Source organism: Pseudopipra pipra, chromosome 7, assembly GCF_036250125.1.
Source record: "Pseudopipra pipra isolate bDixPip1 chromosome 7, bDixPip1.hap1, whole genome shotgun sequence".
NCBI classification, from domain to species: domain Eukaryota; kingdom Metazoa; phylum Chordata; class Aves; order Passeriformes; family Pipridae; genus Pseudopipra; species Pseudopipra pipra.
The window spans coordinates 19,155,511-19,178,419 of record NC_087555.1 but is presented as its reverse complement, the minus strand read 5'-3'; the positions used below and the strand labels follow the sequence as shown (position 1 = coordinate 19,178,419).

Below are 22,909 nucleotides of genomic sequence, written 5' to 3'. Positions count from 1 at the left end.
CGAAACAGTTGAAGCTGCAGAGGAAGGACTAGCATTATAATCTCACAGACTCATCTCTCATGTCTCCAAAAAATTTGGAATAGTTTTCAAACAAGATTTTTTCCAGGGCTAAGGAGGCAACCTCTATTTCAAATAAATGTTTTTTCTTTAAATAAATTTCAATTTATTCTTTTCATATAAGACTAATAAAATTACTTTGCTCAGTAGAAAACTCTCAAAATTGAAACTACTTTTTAGTCTTGGCTTAGGCCACAAAAGGTGAAAAATTATGGAAAACCAGAACAGTGTTTAGACTCATCTGTTGCATGTTACTTAAAACACCAACCCACACTCACAAGATACTGGCAAGATGGCCACTTTTATACCAGTAACTTGGCTTTTACATGTGCATCAGAGACTACAGTATATTCAGCTAAACTAAAATGATTCCCTTATTAGGAATGCCTCAGGCAACACCTCCAGTCTGTTTCAAAATAGTTGACACCTGTTTTCAGAAAAAGCTTCAATACTGCTGATTGTTACAAAGCCATAAATCATTTTGTCAATACCAGAAGCTGGAGACATTTTCTAAAGCAAACACTGCAGTGGTAATGACACCTGTTGGTAACAACCTCTAGCAAGTTGTTTGTATGTTTAAAATAGACCTGTCTGATCACTTGTATATACGTTGTACTGATTTAATACTAGTTTAGTTCATTAATCTCAAGCAGCTCTGCATTTCCTCATGCTTCATATAAACAGAACCTTTTCCATTTGGCTATGCCAATTAAGATCATTATGAAGTAATGATAAGCACAATGTGATAAGCACAACGTAACAGGAGAGAATCACATACAGCAGACGACAAATCTACTCTAAAATTAATGTTTTGCCAAGATACTCAAAACATTTAATTCTGTACTGAGAAGCAGAGAGGAGTCAACACATAATATTAGTATACAAAGTTATAACAAATCCCAAATTCAAACATTAAAAAACCCTTTCAAGGAAAGGCCTAAGAGCATAATGTAGCTAAATGATTCTGTGATCCCAAGATGTATTACAGATCTTCTCAAAGGTCTGAAACAAAATTTATAAGCTTATCATACAGGCAAGTAAATCTGATATGTGGATTACATAATGATCAAATTAGGATACTTAAAAGGCGCAACGGTTTGATTTAATAACTGCTTACACTTATGCTAGTATTGGATACAAAAGGGCAATTTTGATTGTTCTCTTGGCAATTCCATAACCAGCACGCATTTTCATGTGCCACTTAACATGCAACAGGTTAAGCCAAATTAAATGAAAATCTGAAGTGTCTTTAGTAAATTGGAAACGATTTAACACTGTGTAACACCACAAAATATTCTGAAGTTTATTATCAGGAATTCATCTTGTCCTAAACATCTCCTCTGTATTTTTTCCCAAATTTTTATTTTATCACCTCTCAAAGCAGCAGTAAGATTATGGGAATTTAACTGGCCAGAAGCTGGCAAATAAAGAGTTCTGTAATTTGCCAGGTATTTCCCATTACTTAAATGTTACTTCTAATAACAGGAGGGATTACATTCAAACTAACATGACAGTAATATTTACTGAACTATTCAGAAGTATTAATTATGGTCTAAGAAGAAACATAGGCATTAAGCACTACTAAAGAATCACACTGAGCAATGGCCCTTCAGCTCTCTGCCAAAACACAGGACTAACACTAACCAAGACTTGCTTACATTGCCAGCCTTACTACTGCATTTTCATATTTTTGTCACAGCAAAACAACTTCACAATGTGAAATTTAAGAATGATGCATTATGCAAAACACATGCAGCTGTCTTCAACCCGATGGTCCAAACGTATCTATTTTGCAAATCTAACCAGAATAATTTATAGACCCCCCACCCTTGGACATATGAATTACTACCTCCACAAGTAAAGGTGACAGGTGACCACATGTGGCTTACTTCTGCAAAGTAACACAGATTAATTTGTTAGTCTTTTTAATCCTAGTTACTTACTTTTTATTTAAAAATAAACTAGGAACAGATACACTATCAGCTGCAGCCTCTTAGCATCAAGGCAATAACAAGTATCTTCAAGCAGCAACTTCATAAAATATTAAAATTAAATGTCAAGAACACATTTCTGTGTCTTGAATTATACTACTCCTGCCCGCAGGAAAAAAATATCCCTTGAAAAAAGAGAGTTCTCTAATAGCTCTCAATTTTTATGTTTCAATGACAAAACATTTCAACACTGTCAATATGTGAAATGGGATCAGTAACTTCTGACAGCTGGTCTCAGGATCTAGCATTCAGAAGGTGTTTTTTCCATATGTTTTTAGACACATCTTCAAATACTAAAGGCCAAAAAAAGCTTTTCTTGTCAACTAAATACTATTACATGGAAAAAAATGAGCTCTAACTGAAGGAGAAGCTCTTAAACCAACGTGGAAAAGTTTAAAAGGTATCAGTGACATTATAAGAGAAGGAAGCCAGGATAAGGACACTTCTAGATCAGGAAAACATAAGGAACGTTGCATAAACACAGAATGGTCCTTTCTCTGATGACTTTACCAAAAATAAATTGTGCAATTGTACAACAACTTCATAGACAGTGGTGCAAATTTCCCTAACATCAGCAAGTCCTCAGTGAGAATATAGCTGCTGAATATACTGAGTGTCTTTTTATGCTGTTATTTGAATAGAACGCACACAGACAATATCTGAGAATTTATGTAAAAGACTGATTGAAATGTTAAACTTACAGCTGTGGTAAATTGGGTCTAACAAAGGGATCGTTTTCTGCCCCATTCACAGCTTTATTTTTCCTCTGCTTGGGTTCAGAATTGGCAGATGGTGCCTGAGAATTATTTGTAGTTGGAGGCTTTCGCTTGGCCAGGAGCTTTCTTTGCCTTTCAATGTCTTCCCTTTGTTGATTCACCCATTCTTGCTGCCTGTAAACCCGAAAAAAAGCTTTATTAAAGTTTGATCCATTTGCATTTTTTAAAGAACTATCTTTTTAACTGGTAAGGTATTTAGAAATTTTAGAAAACTTACTGTATGTGTGAAAATGTTTCCTAGGAAAAAGAACACCGGTGTTCTTCATGAGGTGGAAACATTTTGCTAAAGTTATGGCACAATTTACTTTTTAAATATGTGGTGCTTTGTTTTGGGTTGTTTTGTTGTGTTTTTGAAAGTGTTACACATCACTTCTGCACTAGTAATAGAAAAAAAAATATATCTGAGCTAGTAGATACCTTCTTTTATACCATCAAAAAACCCCATAACAGAATCAATAGAGATTACACCTGATTCTTATAGCCCAAATACTGAATTTGATCTGTTGCCAAATAAGTTATCGGTTTGGTTGTATGACAATTACAGCTTTTATGCAAAACTCACCTACAGTCTCTGTTTTTAAGATTGTTTTATAAAAACAATGCCCTAAGCAATCACATAATGCTTAGACTACATGCTTCCCTTCAAAAACTAAAATCTTGGTGAATTACCTTTTAAACACCTCTCTATATCTATCTATACCTCCAAAGATTGAATCAAATTCATTACCAAATAACACCTTTTGAAGTACTGTGTAATTATTTTACCACCATCTCCAACTGCCTCCCAGAGCCCTTTCCCTTGGCTCTATCTCTGCTGAAATACCTGCTGCAGCATCTCTTTTCCAGGTGGTTGCTCTCCCCCATCCACTTGCACTAAACCCTATCTGAGGCTGCCAGATTTGTCACTCCTCCTTCGTGGCACTGAGGAGCAGCAGGATGCCTCAAAAAACTGCTACTGTGATGATGCAGCACATGTAAGTGACCAATGAGAACTTCCCAGACCTCATCCACCCCGATACATGGTTAGCTTCCTGAAAAATCACTGATTAGTTTTATAGCTCTTTCTATGAGATGAGATGAATAATTACGTGCTACTTATTTACTACATTCACGCTTTTCTAAGGATAGTTAAAACTAAGTGAAACCAAACTGTCTTTCAAAGACACTCAGCCTTAGTATTCCCTCAGCTGATTAATGGAGTTCTGTACTGTATTCTCAGTCTTCAAAAGGCAAAGCAAAACACAACATATGAAAAGCTGCTCCAATCCTAGAACATTAGTAATAAAAAAATCCACTAGAGGGAACTAACAATTAGTGAGAATTTTAAGAACATAGCATTGACTAACTTCACAAGATTTTGAAATGCAAAGCCATCTGTCCACTGTTCAGTAAATGAAGCACCATGACGAACTGTTGTAAAATGCCCCAGGCGTAATCTGTCTTGCATGCTCTTCTCTCTGCTTGCCAGCTTCTCCTGTGTGCTCTAAGAAAACAACAACAACAACAAATTCATATTTAGTAACACTAAAGTGTTCATAAAGTCAATAAAACACTCAGGTTTTTTTCCTCCAACAGCCTTCTAAAGCAGGGATAAAAGGAGAGTAAATGAAAATATCTTGTAGTATTTTACTCCATTTACTTCAATTTCTACAGAACTCAAACTTTGCAGTTGTCAGAATCAGTACTAAGGACGATTTATGCACCAAAAAAAAATAAATCTGAGTTTGGCTCAGTTTTCCTATAAAGTTCACTGCTCTCCATAATTAACAGTTTATTTGTAAATACAGCAAAACTGATAGAGCATCACCATTATAGAGGCATATAATTAAGATTCTGTCTGTACAGGTCTATTACAAAAAATGAGCCAACTTAGATATCAGAAGGAGTGCACCTATTACACTTAGCCTGGAAACTTCCTTGACAGAGCATCTATGTTACTACTTGTACCAAACTGACTTTGGTCAGGGACTTCTATGTGGGAATGCACAGTAGGTAGGCTTAACTGCAATCAGATATTCACTTGCAGTAAGAGAAGCAGATGCCCTTCTCAGAATCAGTCACTGATACCACAAGAATCCTTGGGATGTGACAAACAATTGAATCTGCCTAGTCTCCTTCAGCAGAGGAAGAAAAAGCACTGTGAACACTTGATGAAAGGAAACTCCTTTAATTGTTACAAATGCTTGCTTTATAAGAAATTTCTATGGCCCAAAATCACACACACACACAAAAAAAGTCAGAAGTTGACAGAAAGAAGGATCTTTGTGCAAACAGACTCCTAGAATGAGGAAGTGGCCTGCATGGCCTTTCACAACAAATGGCCCTTGTGATATTCTCAGTCTGAAGGTACCACCTACTATCATGCCGAACAGATCTGATGCATCTTTTCCTTGCATTCCCCTCACAATGGAACTTAAAAGAACTGCAGTAATTTATTTGTGACATGCTAGTGAGGAAACTCTCCCTAATCTTCCAACAGCTCAGTTTGCGTCCTTGTATCTGACTGCAGCATCCAGCAGCCAGCATTAGGGAAGAGACCTGGCTGTTTATCTTAAAACTTTCTTGTATCCTAATTTGTAATAAGCTGATTTTCTATTCACTTCTTAATGTTTCTCTTTTTTTTTAAATAAGATTATTTTAAAGAAGAGGGAGAGAAACAAGGTATCCTTGTCTTCTAAGAAACTGCTGCTAGTTGAAATACAATTGGCATTAAATTTCAAATAAGTATTTCTTTCATAGTAGGATGAAGGTGAACAGTCACTTTCATTTCCTTGTTTCCATTAATTCTGAGCTAACATGGCATTTTACATCATAAATTATCTCAGCCACTTAAGTGTCTCACAAAGAGATTTTAATAGTCTCCTCTCCACAACAGATTAAGTTTAGAAATTCTTTAATCCACTGTGATCTTGCAGTTTGTCCATGAAACTACATCACATACTAAATTCTTATCTTTTATGCTTTTCTATAGCTGAATTACTTATGATGGGAAAATCCTTAAATTAAAAAGGGCACATTTTGCATGATCTGAAAAAGGCTCAGCATTTTACTTTTCCTATTCAGGTTTATAAACACACTGCCAGATAGAGATCCATGGATCTTTCATTCTCAAGAGACTAATGTGAAAAAGCTGAAGGGAAAATGAAGGAATCATAATGGAGTTCTAGAGCAATCTCCGAGTTTTTATCAAGAAGATTTTAAAAGCAGTGAGCTTACCTTTTCAATTAGAAGCTTCTTGCTCATTGAAATACATTTGTTCAACCTTTCTTTATATTTTTCAAGTAGCTTTTGTTGTTCATCTATTTGTCTTCTAAGATCACAGTTAGCCTAACAGATACATACAAAATATGAAAAGATATATTGAAACACTATTTTTTAATCAGCTCTCACAGAAAATAAAGGTATCTACCTTCACATGACTAAAGTAAGGAACATGCATAAAAATCTATCTACAAAAATTTCATTTCACAGATCTATCCCAATCTGTAGAAGGATGCTTTGCTTCCTTTTTATTTCCTGTACACTGTCCTGCATTCTGTATTACAAAGCATTCAGCATACAAACAATACATAAAAGCTCTGAACCTATCTCTTTTCCAGCTCTCCAGTGATAAACTGTAAGTTTAATTTTAGCTCCAGATTCTTTATATCTGATTGCTGAAGTCATGTGAAATTTTTAATTTAAAAGGAAACAAAAACTTCACAATGATAGAAGTTTCAATCATCTGAGTGGGAAGTTTAACAAATTCCCTATGTTCCAATTATATTTAACTTATTACCTTAAAAATCCCACAGCAGTATTATTTTGATTAAAAGAAAATTTTAAAAAGTGTTTAGGGTTGTCTATCCCATATTGTTGAACATGTGTTCAAACAGTCTACATGTACCATTTCATAATATATGATTGCATGGGTTAATATTTGTATGCATTCTACATATGTATGTACACATATAAACACTAAGCAGACTACAGCCTGTAAATACCGGTTTGTTTTGTATTTCATATTTCTATATATCACCTCTCCAACACTTCTCTCAAGAGCACAAGCATTAAGATTTTTTTCCCCAAAAAGCTTAGAGCACAGTATAGCATAGTTTTCTTATAAAAAGTAGTTATTTATTGCCTGTAATAATTTGCATCACAATCATTTCCATTCTGAAACTGCCAACAGTTGTTCCATTGGTAACTGCTATTCTCAATTAGAACAACCAAAAAACACCTGTTAGGTGAAATTATAGTATGAACTCAAGGAATTAATCAACTGCTTGCTAACTGCATCAGCTTTCTTTGTACCTTCAGGAAGTCTATAAACATATTTACTCATTAACAAGTCATAGCAGAGCAGAAAAAACACCTTATACATTTCATTATACGGACTTCTCAGATTTAAGAAAAAATTTTACAGAAATAAAAAACTTGTTATACCTTTTAATTTAGGTAACCCTACAGTAATTAAAAAAAAATTTCAAAATATTTGCCTCATATTCACTATCTGTTGTTCTGCACAAATAACCTTTACCCCATGTCTAACACTTACCCTGAGTAAGTCATCTATACGACCTTCTTTCTTTTCCAAGTCTTGATTTTTATTACTTTCTAGTGCAGCTAATTTCAGCATTGTGAGATCAGTCTAAAAAGAACATTTTCAAATATTTATCCTTTCCTTTAACAACTACAGCATTATTTTTCTCATGTTTGTTAGGCAGAGAAATAAACTAGTTTAAAACATTCAACAAGACCAGCACATCTTATTTTTATGCATTTTGGAAGTGTCATGTAAGGTTCTTATTCAAAACCGCTTTCCCTCTTCGTGAGGGCAACTGTGAACAGTTGGGACAAACCACTAACAGTATCAAAAAATTTAATTAATTGAGAAGTTATTGTTCATTAAAAAAGCATCTAAAACAGGGCAAGAACATAAACGTCAACTAATTACTTTAAATTCTCTATACTGGGTCAACAGGTAAAGTAACCTTGTTCTGACTAACATGTGAAAGATAGAACAGATCACAACAGAAATGGCAGAGAGGATAAAACAGCTGCTTTCAGCTTTTGAAAGTCATGTCAGAACTCTGTCTTGATCATTTTGATTACCACCTCATTTTTCTTCTTCAATGTCAGATTTTAAATGCAATATGACAATGGCAGCTGTCAATTCAAATAGTGCCTGAAAGAGCAGCCTCTACTTCTAAGATCACACAACAGCTAAAATCTACCAAATGACACGGTCATTTAAGTACATATGAAGTGCAATGCTGGAAGCCAAGCAAGCGCAGAATACAAAACAAATCAGAGAGATTTAAATTATGAGCTGCTGAACTTATTAGGAAAATGCTTCGGCAATTGTAAAAAGCAAAGCTTTTGAAAGCTTTTAAGAGTTTAGAAGTTAAAAGACAATGAAATAAACATAACTACCTTTTTTTTGTTTCTGTGGTCTGAAGTGATATAAGATAGCTCTACTCAAAAAGTTACCTGAGTAATTTTAATAGATAACTGCTTTGGTTGTGTGATAGGGTGGTCCCCGAAAGCTAATGAAGTAGGAGAAGGACTATTCTGTCGAACCTGAAAGGCACGAAAACGAAATATTTTAAATACAACTGATATTTAATTATGAACATAGCCTTGTTACAACTCGTGGCAGAAAAAATCCGGAAGAACAGAGAAACAAGGTATCTGTATTACACAAGCTACTACTTGCAACACTGCATTGAGAGCTATTGCTATGCTGATATGTATCACTTGCAGTTCAGAAAGGATGCAATATATTCACTGAGAAAATTAGGATTGTCACTTCTGGGAAACAGACTGAAAGATTTAAGACAATACAAGACTGACATAAGGTGATGTCAGTCTTACACAGACTTATTTTTCTGATTCTGAGCTTTCACAACTCATGAATAATGTGAGTTATTTTTGGAGTGGTTATTTCCCGTGGGAGAACCAGAAAGGGGAAGCTAGTGTAGATCAGAACACAAATCCTGTTAATGAACATAGTTTGTGTGAATGAGATTTTTTTCAAGCCAAATTCCACAATCTGTATTACACTCCATACTGTTGGCAAGAACAAGAGGATGCCTGAAGTTGAAAGTACATGGAATAAAAGCTGAGGTCTACCATCAGAGAAAACAAATCTTTTCTGCAACAGGCAAAATTTGTTTGGCCATTTAGAATAACATGTGGGTACGCTGAGCACTGAAATTGTGCTTATGAGAAGGGAAAAAAATGAGTTAGCATGACCAACAAAGAGAATTTTAAAGGTAAATTAGGTATTCAATTTTTTTTTAAAAATTATGATTTATCATAAAAAACTGAGATTTTAAAGTCCCAAGTTAGGGGTTCAGTTTCCTCACAAGTAAGAAAAAACCTCCTCTTTTTTGTGTGAGACTTATGAATAGATGTCATTATAATATTTAACATTTATTCAACATTTTACATAATTACTTTGTATTTTAAAAAGATGTTTAATAAAAACAAAGTCTCAGTGTTAACAGAAAAATTTAGTTTTAATACTTAGTTTGATCCTTTTTTCTTTTTAATGTTTAAAGAATGAATGTTTTCCAAGGACTTCTTCCTTTGAAAACTCTTCCCTTGAATACAGACCATTTTCAATTATCCTGTTTTTAGACTATAAAATTATGTCCAGCAGTTATGAAGTTCACAAACTTACAGAAGAAGGAGCGGAATGTGAATTCTGAGGAGATCGGATTGCAGGAGGTACACCTCGCACTGGACTAGAGCCGTTTCCACCTTGGTACTGTAGAGTAGATATGGCCCTCCAATTAGTCAATCTTATCAAAATACATTATACATCTACTGAATGATACAGTTCATCTGTACACAGAATCTGTAAATCAGACTGTATCACTTTTATTAGTGTAGCCTTTAGCCATTTAAAGAAAAGCGCGAAATAAACTGGTTTTCATATTTTAGTTCAGGCTGCACCGAGATGACTGTGTCTCTACTTCAAGGTTTAATACTCAAGAAGTTTATATAAAGAAAAAAAGTGTAATCTCTCAAGAGACCTGTTCATTACAAACAAAATTCTGCAGCATCCAGAACAAGCTAAAAGTAAATTTTAAAACCAAAGTAAATTTTACAAATACACAAAATCCTTACCTCGAAATAATCACTAATCTTGTGACCACGTCCCCCAATATTCTTTCCTGCAACAAATACATTAGAATGGATTAAATAAACTACTTATAGAGGCGCCTCACATTTTTACATATAAAGTAATTATAGCAAAATCTTACCACTTGTTAATTGGTTTTCTCTGATGTGGTAATATGTGATGTCCCTATGTAGGTAACTAAAGGATTGGCCACAACAAAGGGATTTGCATATTCCATTCATTGAGAAATCAGATATTAAGTCACACTTCAATTCCTAAACCACCTTAGTGTAGACTTAGCAATAACTCTAGACCTCCTCCAGATAACAGGAAACTCATCTCTTATCCTACAGATCAAACCTTTAGCTCTAACTCCCTCCCCTTTTCAAGTACTATCTCAAAGTCCACCCGCTTCCAGAATATTGAATTAACCAAGTCAACTCAAGTAGAGTATATAATGCTAGTAATTATTCCCAAATGTTCTGCCCAAAGATTTCCCTAAGGGCCAATAACAGTGTGGGCATCGATGATGACAAGTATTTCCAGTCTCTTAACCTGATTAAGAATCGGGTAACTCACAAGGTTGACTAGGGAAATAAACACCAGAGAATGAGATCAGAATTTCCTTTATCTCTCTTATTTTGAGACTTCAGGAGCAGTAATTTGAATTATCTCTCTTCAACTTGAGGACCTGACTCATATGTGGCATTCCTACACCTTACCTGATGCACAAATGCTTTCTTTTATTTGGCCCTAGGATGACCAATAAATCTCAAGACTGTATTTGTCTCTAGTACAGGCGACGCTTCCTATTAGGAGACACCTTGGAAACGGACTATTGTTCAAAGCTTTTTACTTTATAGAAAGAAATTTTTGTGATAAATTAGGAGACCATTGCCTACAGATCCAAAAATGTAATTCTGGACCTCTTAGCAAAGATTTTCAAGCTTTTCTACTGTTCCAGCCCTGATGAATTCTAGTCCAATGTGACTCTATATTGGCACTGCTGCATAACGCTGTGTCACTAAGAAATAACATGAAGAAACAGAAACATTTGTCAGTCCTGTCTGTGTAAAGACTTTTAACAGAAAAAATTAGATAAAATAATTCAAAGACCTAAACAGCACACAGCTAACTTCTCCAGTAATTACCCAGTTGGTGTATATACTGCTGCTACTTCCCTCCAGCCAGTTCTTTACCTACCCTATAATTCTGCTAGTGATTCCTGTCTTCATGCTTAGTTCTCATGCATTGCTTTATCAAATTAAAATTTGCTTTCATGCAGATAAATGAGACAGACTGCACTCCTTTTCAGTATAGAAAAATCTATTTGATGTAATGTAACAGAACTCTGTACTGAAGAAATACATCAAATTATTTTGGCACAGCCAATTATGAATAGATTTACACTGATTTTGTTCCACATTCCAATTACCTCCATCTTCTAAACAATACTTTTCTTCAACATTTATGGATTATTTTACATATTACGAAGTCAATATCCTGGCTATGCAATATACAAGAGATTGATCTCTTGTTACTTTTTTTCAACACAATAGCAGTATTGCTGTGCTTGAACTGTACTGTACCACTCCAACAGGCTGCAGTTTCTTAGGCCAGTTCCTTGAGAACATTGCAGTGCAGACTATTTAGTTTCACTGCTGCTGACAGTAAAATAGTAATTATAAGACATTAATATCATGTTTTCTAAGTTAAAAAGTTCCTGAAACTTCCACATCTTTAATTTCAATCCTTATTAGTAACAGGAAGGATAGGCTATTAGAACAATGGAAATAGGAAATTTCATTCAGGTTCTTTGAACAAAGCAGGTGTCTACAAAGTAACACAAAGAAATCAATTTTAGTCAAACTACATAATTCTTCTGATAATAGCATGTTGCATGATGAAGACTTCCAGATATGGAGCCCATTGATATATATCTGAAGTGACCTTTTCTAGCTCAGTTAGAATAAAACAAAAAAGCTAATACTGATGTTATCAGAACTATTTCCTCTCCCCTTTGATGAATTTTTGTCTTGAGGTTCAATTTCCATCATTCCTCCCCCAAAGTCACACTAAAGAGAGGAACAACAAAAAATAAACTTTGTAAATATTAAATCAGGAATCAGTCTCATCCCTCTTTCCCCTTCTCTCTAGACAACCACAGTGTTCCATAGAAAAGGAAGAATAAAACTCAATTTTTGTATATACCTGTAAAACAAGCAATCAGATATTGTAATCTGCAACCCCTTTTTCCCCTTACCTACTGAAAAGAAATACAAACCACAAAGGTATTTTGCATGAGAAGAGTTGCTATAGTTCTCAAAAAGAACACAGAGTTGTATCACAGCTGCAAGTTATAGACGCAGTAGCTCATGATTCTTCTGGGTTATTACCAGGTCAATTCATATTTTACTTGCCCACCCCTTTCAGTGACAAACAGGAGGGGGAGGAGAATATGTAATTTATCATCCAAAACCTAACACCTGTCCTACACAAGCAAAAACACAGAATTTTTAAGGCTAACAGTCAAAACTTTGTTACATGCAATCATTATCTAAGTAATTTACAATTTAGTTTACCTTGGCTGCTTTCACTCTGAGTGTCTGCTTTTCTTTTTCTTCCTCTGGAAGGTTCTGACTGTTTCTTCTCTGGAGTCTACAAACAACAAAAAGAAAATGATGCAACAGCATTTCTATTTATTTATATTACTGCTATATTATTGCAAAATAAATTTAAATCCTCATTCATAAAACATGATTTCACAATTAAGCAGACATGCAATTTCAGATAGTAGTTAAAGTAGATAATATGATCTTTGGTCAATCAGGTAAGTACAAGCTAGAAGAGGTATTTAAGAAAGTGCAAAATAATTCTTAAATTATTTCCCAAAAGGCAATTCCACATATTAACTTTTAAGCAATTATACCTTTTCATCCATTCCAGGGTTTATGAACACCTAATTTTGTTTCATTTATGGCTACATTTCATCAAGATCTCCATATTTTAGTGTGGGTATTTTAAAGCTTAATACTTAAGCGAATAATCTGGTTTTTAAAGTTCTAGTGCTTCAATAGGAAGCCAGTAATGTTGCACATTTTCAGAAGTGCAGAAAACATCTCCAAACAAATAAAAACTGTATAGATTTCTAGAATCTGCTTAGGATTAAAAAGAAAGAAAAAGAGGAAAAAATAGAGAGCAATTGCTCAAAATTTTAATATCTATGCACTTGTAAAGTGTCATCCTCCCCTCCCCATTATATTTTTATCTCAAGTAAGTGTAAGAAAACCATCAATGATAAGTGAAAAAATACAAATCTGTTAATAATTCTAAAATAAATTTTTATATACAGTTGCCTAGAAATTACAATCAGCATGTACAACACAGATAACAAGAAAGGGCTGTGATCAGAAGCATCTCTAAATTATATTTGCTCTTCTTTGATCTGAGGATTCAAACCAGCTAGTCTCCCCAGTTAAGGTTAAATGATAAAAGCTGCTTTGGTTCAAGAAGAATATACTGCAGCTCTGTGTGTGTGTGTGTATTCAGTCTTCTTGGTGCCTCATATGTAACTGGAGAAAGCACAGGAGCCATTACGTGAACTATTTTAACATCAATAAATCAAAGGTCCCTAATATTTTAGACTAAACTTGAGATTAGTGATCAGATACTTCATTTTTTCATTATATGATCATTTTATCATTTTATTGTATGTCACTTTATGCTCCAAATATGCTTTCTCAACACAGCAAATTATATCACAATTCCAATTTCAACCATCACTAAAAGCATTTCAAGGATGTTTCATTTCCAAAATCTTCAGGCGGTTATCTTCTTATATAAATTTACTACAAATAGTCTAAAGTATTTATTTTGGCAAGAACCACTTTAAGCTACCTGTGATCCGTAGAAAATTTTGAGTCTGTAAAAGAACCAGCAGAACAAGAAAGGTCTTTCTTACTTATACCATGTATTTAAGTTACAAGAGTAATGTGGATAGCTTCATAAAAACATCTTTGGAAGTTTTACAATTATAACTGCATTGTATTATAATTGTATTATCGGGCTACAAATTAAGTTCAAATTAAATACATTTGCATCTTTTCCAGTGCTATCATACATTAGCAAACTATACAACACAGACTCCTGGAAATGAAGTTATTTCAAGACTGTACAATTCTAAAAGTAGAATGCATAGATTAGAAATACTACTTTAATAATTTACAATTACTGCCAGGTAAATAGGTAATATTAAGCTATTTTTCCATAAACAAAATTGAAACTACCTGACCAAGAATTTTGATGTTATTCTTATTTTCCAACTTTTAATTTTGCAGTTACATTCTAATGTAGTCAGTTTTACCTATCATAGCAAGCAAAAAAAAAAAAAATAAATTGTTTAAAAGCTAATTAATGACAAAACATTTAAGATTTCCCCCACCAAAATTAGCTTCCAACTGCTGTGACTTGTATCTAAAAACCAGATATTTAAAGAGGTTTATAGTTTTAAAACTCAACTAATTCATAAATGTCTATTTCCTTAAGCTCTTCTGATTTCTTTCAGTGTTTAATTTAACCTTCCAAACTAGAAAGTATTAGCACACTAATGAGGTTATTAATGAGGTTACCCAACAAGGTCGTGTTCACCTTTCCTAAGCACAAAATTCACATGGTAATGTACAGCATACATCAATCACTAGAAAATATTCTCCAAAATCCCTCCTAATGAGTGGAATCATATGAATTACAAGAAATTGAAGACTAATGAAGCCAGAGAGTATTCTCCTAATAAATGAAGCTGCTTTCTGTCACTTCAGAAGTGTTTATATATAACCAAGATTTAGATTAAAATCCTACTATTTCATAAGCAAGACAAAACAGTTTTGAGGTTATCCAATGCTAGATTGCAAAGTTCTGTTAAAGTCACACACAGATTGGCACATCAGCAGAGCTTCACACATAGTGGTCTTGATTCTAGTTTTCCCCTCAATTCACTGTGCTTCCCTGAGTCTTCTTTTTACATTTATAATTTTAAATCTTAGGTTTTCACATCCTGTTTTATAAAGTAAACATTTCTAAGTACCAATTATGAACTAGTTAATCTCCTTTTAATAAACACTCAGATAAGTATTTTTATGTATTTTATATATAGTTAAATATTCTTTATCATTACTGTAGAACTGTTAACAACATAATTCAGGAAGTTATTTTTGTAGAAGAAAAAAATAATGTGCAATAAAATCAAACTTTTTTTTTTTGTATCTCAACACTTAAATCTTTAGTATGTTTAATAGCTATGATGTTTTAGATGTTAAGATTTTTTCATATGCATAATGAATGAGTCCCTAGTTTTCCACTATCATTTTTTTCTAAATCCTACCCTCCCCTAAAGCTTTACAACTACAGTAAACAAATACAGGAGTGCTGTTTTCCCCTGTGACATATTTTAAATTCTAATTAGATCAAAACTTTAGTTACTTGTGAAATTACATTTATAATGAGGGTTCAGTACTACCGGAATCTGTAGCAACTAAACAGTGACAAGCAAGCTGAGCAAAACATTTAAATAACTAATCAAACTGGACAAATCAAGCCACAGACAAAGCTGTCCTCCCCTAAATAATTCATTATCTACAGAGAACAGAAAATACTAGTTATAAATAAAAGAATGTATTTGCCATCAAAACAAGGAGGAGCAATCTATTTTCGTGAGGAATGGTAGGGAAGTCCAAAATATTGTAAGACTATCATAGGCACTTGTTCACAACCTGAGGTAGCCAATTAAGGATTCATATCTTAACTACAAGTAGCTAATAAACACTCAAGACCCATGCACCACAGCAACAAAGCATTTAATAAAATAATGTATACCTTTAAAAAGAAACTGGAGTACTGGTCTGGATATCAAGATCAAACATTCAGCTAATGTTTATTGCTCAAAATGCTGTACTGAATGCAGAATAAAGCCTGGTTTCAAGTTATTTTGCAGATCAAAGTTTAGCCGTATTAAAGCTATTATTCAAGTAATCTGCCCATCTTCATACATCCATCAGACAGAAAAAAAAGAGACTATAGTTCTAACAGTTGCATTTTCTGCAATACTTTATGGAAAAAGTAAAAAAGGAAAAAAATCACACCAGAGAAACAGAAAGTGGCGTGTGTGGGAAGCCTTCCTTGTTCTAAAAACTAAGTATGAAAGACTCACTTTCTTTTCACATGCCACTTCATGATGAAAGCACATAATAATGACATGAATGTGCCATCACAATTTGATCAGAAACTGACATTCCTGCTAGAAATTAATTTCAATGATTCTGAGATTTGCATTTCTATTTTTTTTTCTCCCCAAACCTATTGTAATACAACACTGCTCTCTCAACATCAAATGATGGCACTGCTTCCCGAATGAGCAGGTCTTTGTATTTTCACACTACCATCACTGTTATTGTGAAAGCTTCAAGGTCACACCATTAAAACAAACAAAAAACAAACAAAAAAAATCCCACAATGAAGAACTACAGTATACTTTTTATAGTATCACAGCATATAAGTAGCCAGATGCAATTTTAAGAACAAAACTGTAAAAACTTACAAACATATTTGTTATTACAATTAAAAAAAGTCAAGAAATCATATTTCACTACTCAATGTCATTAAGACTCATCTTGCACTGTGCAATGGAGCACTGGACTTCTGTGCAGGATATTTTAGAAAAAGAAGTCTATTTCTATTTTAGAACACAAGTTTTAGAATATTTAAAAAACCAAATTATCCCTACCTAGAAGCACAAACCTCTCTTGAGGTTAAAACACTGTGCAGAGACTTTCAAATTTACATGCCTCAGAAAAACCTTGCCTTTGCATCTCATGTATACAACTGTAAAATAACATTTTCCTACACCAAAAAGTTATTACACAAATAGTCAGTGTTCTGAGATTCCTGAAATACTCAAGGACAAGTTTTTCTATCAAGGAGTTGCAATAATGCATCATAGCCTTCAGGCTACCGCAGCACATTTCCATTCCCACAACTACACCAGGACTGCATCACTGCCCAAAGTATTTCTACGAAGAGCCATGAATAAAAACAACAGGCAGACAGAATCTTCTGGTTAAGAAAATAGTCTATGCAGCTGAATGCATAATCCAGCTGGGAAAGGTGAGGGGGGAAAAAAACACAGCAGACACTTTTCCAATGAGGAAAACAAATCACACATACAAAACTTTTATAAATAAGGTATCAGTTTTGGGAACCAACTAAATTCACTTACTGGGCAGCCCAGTATCAAAGCAAACATCAGACAGTGTTTCGTAGCAACTGAGCAAATGAACAATTAAGCCCCAAAGTAAAGCTTTGATATGTGAAAACAACATCAACAGCACATTCCAAACAACTCTCCCTCCAGCATGACACACACTCCAACACAGGTCTGGCCCAGGCTAGAAATACGCTCTTGGTTAGAGTGGGTATAATCCTGTCCAAGCAATGTGTGATGTAACCCCACAAAACTCTCAGAGGGACACACCAACCCCAAAACAGGTGAATCCCAAGAGCTGCACTACTGCAACAATATCGATGCTCATCACTGAGGAAGATCTTCTACACAAGGGAAGTCTGGGCTCTGCACATTAAAACCTAATAAAAGTATGAATTCTTTTTTGCATTACAGAATGGTCTCAGGTAAGAAAATACAGTGACAACTGCAGCTTTTAAAAATGCAGGTGATGGCTACTGTCTGTTCTTGAAATAAATCCATATTTTAAAAGAAAACATAAACTAGTTTTCAGAGTATTTTCTAAGATTCAGTCAAAGACTAGTCAAAGTTTATCCGTGCTAATGAAACACTTATTACTTATGAAATGAAAGACAGCAAACTGTTTAAGCATTTTCAGCTCCAAGAGATGCATGTACACTCACAGCATGAGGACAGATAATAAAGAAGCAGAAGCAGCTTGTTTCATGACCAAAAATTCAAAGAAATTGTCTTTTTCCAGTCATGTTTCCTCCTCCAAGAGATGGTGTCTTTTAGTAGTTTTTGCTTTTTTTCTATCTAGCTGAGTAGTCTGTATTTTATTTTAAAAGCTTCTATACAAAATAAGGCATCAAAGTAGAATACAAAAATATGACTTGTTAGCATTAAAATTCTGAGGTAATAATGAATCTGCACCATATACTTACCTCTGATTCTTTATCACTTAAAGATCCCAAACTTCCAAAGCTGTGATTTGAACTCTCGTTATTTGTTGAGGCCTACCAAGACAAATAAAATAGTCAACATTATATACAGATTAATAGAACAGCTAATCCACCATTCTCACAACAAGTAACAGTCATTTCATTCTTGCATAGAAAAATTGGTTAACTACAGAGCACTTGTGACTTGCAAGGGGGATAAGAAGTTTGACAGGCGAATATTTTGAGAGGGCACAGTAAATTCTGAATTTTGATTGCTTTTAAGCCAAATAAAACCCCAGAACATTCAAAACCATTTCAGTTTTATTTGAGAATAGCAAAATATCCAATGAAAAACCACATGAAATGATTGCACAGAATGGGTTTAAAAAGCCAATATTGCTGAAAGTGCTGGAGACTACTAAAATTTTTCAATTTTCAAAAAAAAGAGGGTTTAATTTTCTCTAAGACAGATAATAGGCTATTGCAGAGATTTTTTTTTTTTAGTTCATTCAGTGACAGAAAATTAAAATGTATTGACTGTATCACTCTACATTCTTAAAACAAATTATTTTCCCCAAAGTAATAAATTCACAGTAGTGAGGGAAGGAAAAAAAAAAGCCCCCAATAGTGAAATAATCCCAAATTACAATGTTTGTTTAGAAATTTACTAAGGCTGATTTATTCAGAGATCTTTTGAACACGGCATGGCAACAAGGGCATTTTAATGAAAGAGTCATCATCAGCTGAGCATCTTTTTATTAAAAGAAAACGTCCTTTCTTACAATGCTGGATTGTTCTCCTCCATATAGTAAGGCAGAACAAATACTTTGAAGTGAAACAACCAGTTGCAAGGCAAACTGTTTGCTTCAAAGCATTAAATTCCAGCACTGCATCAGTTTGTGGGAGAGCACTCATCTGTGATACTCATCTGAATAACTAGATCAGCTCGGAATCAAAATGTCTAGAGAAATGTTAACTAAACCCACAAAACTTCCATGTACGGTTCCCTCTACAGGGAGGTCTCTAGTACAGAAATGCCTGTATTTAGTTCTTCCTTGCAATGTCTCAGTACCTGGCCATTGGAGTCAGCTAAGACAACAATCTAACCTATATTCATATTTCCAGCCTTGCTTACTGAAAAAGCTTGAAGGTGATGGGCTTTTTCCCCCCAACAACTCCAAACCTCTTCAGCAAAACACAGATAAGGCTAGGCTTTCAAAACAGTAGTCCTCATAAATAACAGTCCATCTCAATTTAATTACTAGAAGAATATAATGACCTAGAATATTACAAAAAATAACAGGTAAGTGCAGCTGCAAGTTCTGTATTATCTTGCTAGGTTAGGAAAACATGAATTTGGTACATTTGGATTTGGGTTTGAACACAAAAAAGTTTTCTCATTTTGGCCTTCAAAGTGAAAGCAGACCAACAGATATCGTATTTATACATCACATTTCCCCAGTTACCTCTGCACATCAGTTCAAAAAGGTTTTATCAGTTTTTTTAATAAAAATCAGATAAGCCTCTCTGAACATCCCCCACCAAGACTAAAGACTGTATTTAAAAGAAAAAGCATTTTCCAAACACAGCCCAGATCAGCTATTACACTTCATTTTATCTGCATGGATACACTGTATGGTCACAAAAGAAATAAAAACAAAACTGATATAATTGTCGTTTTACTGATGGTGTAATAAATCACACGACTAGGAGGTAAGAACAACAGTGTCTTAGAGGAGCATCTGCATCTATCAGAAAATACTGGTAGCAGTATCTTCAGCAAATATTTATCAAAGCATTTGATAGAATTAAAATCACCTTATCTAGATATCCATTTGGAAACCAACTGAATGAGATACAGATCTTGGAATGCATCAAGGACAAGAAATTTATGTTTTATATGGCAGAGTGAAAAAGGATATTAGTTATTTTAATTTTTTTTCCTGGCTAATTCACTGATAATGTGAAACTGGAATGTAATTTGGCCAACAGCGAAATCAGCTGAACAAAGGACAACAAAAAAAAGACTTGAACAGATTTATGGAAATATAAGCAGTGACTTACAGGGATCAACGTTTAAAGAAGAGGAACACCAAGAAACTTGATAATACCTTTTAAAGAAAACGTATTACACACAGAGTAGTAGACAGATTATGAGGAGGGTAAACTGGCAACAAGGCCAGGGACCAAAACAGCTGTATCAAAAACTAAAAGTTAAATGAAGCTAAAAAAAGGTACAGATCCAGCAATGAAAAGGATAAATAGTAATTTGAATAATGAGTGACTACCTGAGCTATTATAATGAGCTAATTAATTTAAGGAGTAAGCAGTACTAGAGAACCGAAGCAATAAATAAACAAAGATGGGCCAGAATTACTGTGTTTGTCTCTAATTATAATCATAAGATATGGCAAGTATACACTTTTGCAGTCATAATGAGAAGGCAATTAAACAGTGCATCAACCTCACGTTGTCAATCCAACCTATTTCCTTCCCCTAACTATTTAACTCATTTCTTGGTTAAGATGGAACTAACAAGTGATAGGCCACCTTTTTACAGCTTTGTGACAGTTACCTTCATGTCACTCTCAAAAACAAATTAAGATACAATGCAAGACCACTATACAATAATTTCAATTCTTTATAGTTTCTTAATAGTCATCAATGTCTCCAGAAATTTCATCAATGTCTGCTATCAGGAAGTATTTTGTTCTGTAATCTGTACTGGTAACTACAATACAGCATAGGATGTGAAAAACACTTCAAGTTTGTGTAAAATACTTCAAATATAAGGACACTGTAAACACTTTGGAAACAGAATTCAGAAATACTTTGGTCACGAGGGAGATGTGCCTAAAAAACAAGAATTACATTTTTTTATTATCAGTTTATTAAGTACTACACTTGATGAAGAACATTCAAATGCATAAATACAAAATGGAGTACCTCTGCCTAGGCAATAGTATTGCAGAAATCAGTCTTGGAAGCTGAAGCTAGTAACTTGAACAGTATTTGCAATAAAGGCAAATTTATTTTGCAGAGGTATCAACTGAAGGGTAATATACAACATATGGAAGGTAATTAAGTTCCACTATTCAATGTTTATAAGGTTCTTCCTGAGGTGGTGTATCCTGGCTTAGATACCAATGGACAGACTGAAGAAAGTCTACAATGAAAGGATACAAATGTCTGGAAATGCTGAAATCATTTGTTAATCTAGATGTATTAATCATCAAAAACATTTAATCTTCAAAACAGAGGTTGCACCAGATTCCCTGTGTCTATTTCAAGCTGAACAGTAAGTAGATGGCCCACTACAGAAGGGACAACTCAACTTAAATAGTGGGAAAATCTTCCATCTCTGATCACATGTGCACTACAGCAAAACCACGAAAGAGCCTAGATAAGCTCTTTCTTTGGCGTTTTTAAGAACAATTCAATGCCCATGTCATAGAAAAGTTCAGGATAAACAATCCTATCTCAAAGCAAAATAACAGACTAACAAGGATTTTTCTGAGAGCCTCTTCCAACGCAGTGCTTTTTCAAGTAAATCACATGGACAATCTGCAAGTGAGACAGCGTGAGACAGGTAAGTATTTCAAAGATGGCAGATCTGAATGACTGTTCTCAGGACTTACTTTAGCTCCAACACTGCAACTTCCAGTACTCCCAGTGCTGCCACTTACTACTCCTGTAAATCTTGCCTCTAACAATTCTTGTCTTCTTGGGTCCAGGCTATGAAGTTCATCCATTGCTCCTGAAAAAGATACATAAATTCATCATATTTCCTAATATTTGAAGTGGAGTATTCTACAGAAAAGCCAAACATACCACAGGCCTATGCAAAGAAAGGATTTATATCCTCAACTTGACAATGACTCACTGTTACCTAATAACCAATGCACTCAATTAATTACAGAAAATTTGTGGGAAGTTCTATGCATCAGAATAGCCTTGTCAATTCTGGTGAAAACCAGAACCTGTTAGAGGCGTGTAAGAGACAGAGTCTGCAGTATGCAATACGCCAACCAGGCAATTATTTATAGATTAAAAAACTAGCTGACAGGAGCAAAATATTTTCCAGCATAAAACCTCCCAATTCTGCAATGCATTCTGCAATGCTCTTGTTTTCCATATATTTAAACTGGTAAGACTATCAATGTTCAAGATCAACAAGTAGGAATCATAGGAAAAAAAAGAAAATCAGAAGGCAGATCACAGTCCTCAACACATGCAAGGGAATGTACTGTTATATGGAGGCTTGAAGGGCAGAGAAGGAAGGAGCAGGATCAGCAACAAAAAAGGAGCCAAAGAGTAACAGAGACCCTTGTGCAAGCAGTGGCTTTGACAGTGCCCTGTAAAACGGGGTAAAGCAGTGCTGCTGGAATCAGCAGGGAAAGTAAGGTGGAAGGAAATGGAGGAACAAAAGGAGTTTCTGATGAGCTCAGTCTACATGAGTAGGCTGCAACATGATGTGCAGCTTTCTAATTTGTATTTAAATCACTTACGGCTGTTTAATGAGTCTGAAAGATGATCCAGACAAATAGTCTTCCGTATTTACACAAACTGCATTCTTTTTTGTTTTTATCTCTTCAACTACTTGAACATTCAGTTTATCTTCAATTGGAAACATTTCAGCTGCTTTATTTTAAATAAGATAATTAAGGTTAAAGTCTTTATGCACTATTTTAATAGTATATGCCTCAAGTACCACATAGTGATATAGTCTCAATCTTTTCAACTAAGACACAATACGTTGGTGCTTTTCAGTCCCAGAGGACAACACAACAGTTCAGAAA

General features: G+C 34.4%; 1 protein-coding gene across 3 annotated transcripts in view; it reads right to left on the bottom strand.

Moving 5' to 3' along the window:
- Positions 1–22,909, bottom strand: part of TLK1 (tousled like kinase 1) — a 68,885-nt gene that overhangs the window by 21,065 nt on the left and 24,911 nt on the right. For 2 of the 3 annotated variants that reach the window (XM_064660854.1, XM_064660852.1), the window contains exons 2-11: positions 21,749–21,867; positions 18,114–18,185; positions 12,518–12,593; positions 9,941–9,987; positions 9,492–9,578; positions 8,297–8,386; positions 7,362–7,454; positions 6,041–6,151; positions 4,171–4,307; positions 2,750–2,938 (exon numbers count right to left, since the gene is read on the bottom strand). In XM_064660854.1, the coding sequence (XP_064516924.1) occupies positions 2,750–2,938; positions 4,171–4,307; positions 6,041–6,151; positions 7,362–7,454; positions 8,297–8,386; positions 9,492–9,578; positions 9,941–9,987; positions 12,518–12,593; positions 18,114–18,185; positions 21,749–21,862 (1,016 nt within the window). In that variant the 5' untranslated portion in view covers positions 21,863–21,867. The remainder of the gene's footprint in view (positions 1–2,749; positions 2,939–4,170; positions 4,308–6,040; positions 6,152–7,361; positions 7,455–8,296; positions 8,387–9,491; positions 9,579–9,940; positions 9,988–12,517; positions 12,594–18,113; positions 18,186–21,748; positions 21,868–22,909) is intronic. The other variant, XM_064660853.1, reaches the window with a different exon arrangement.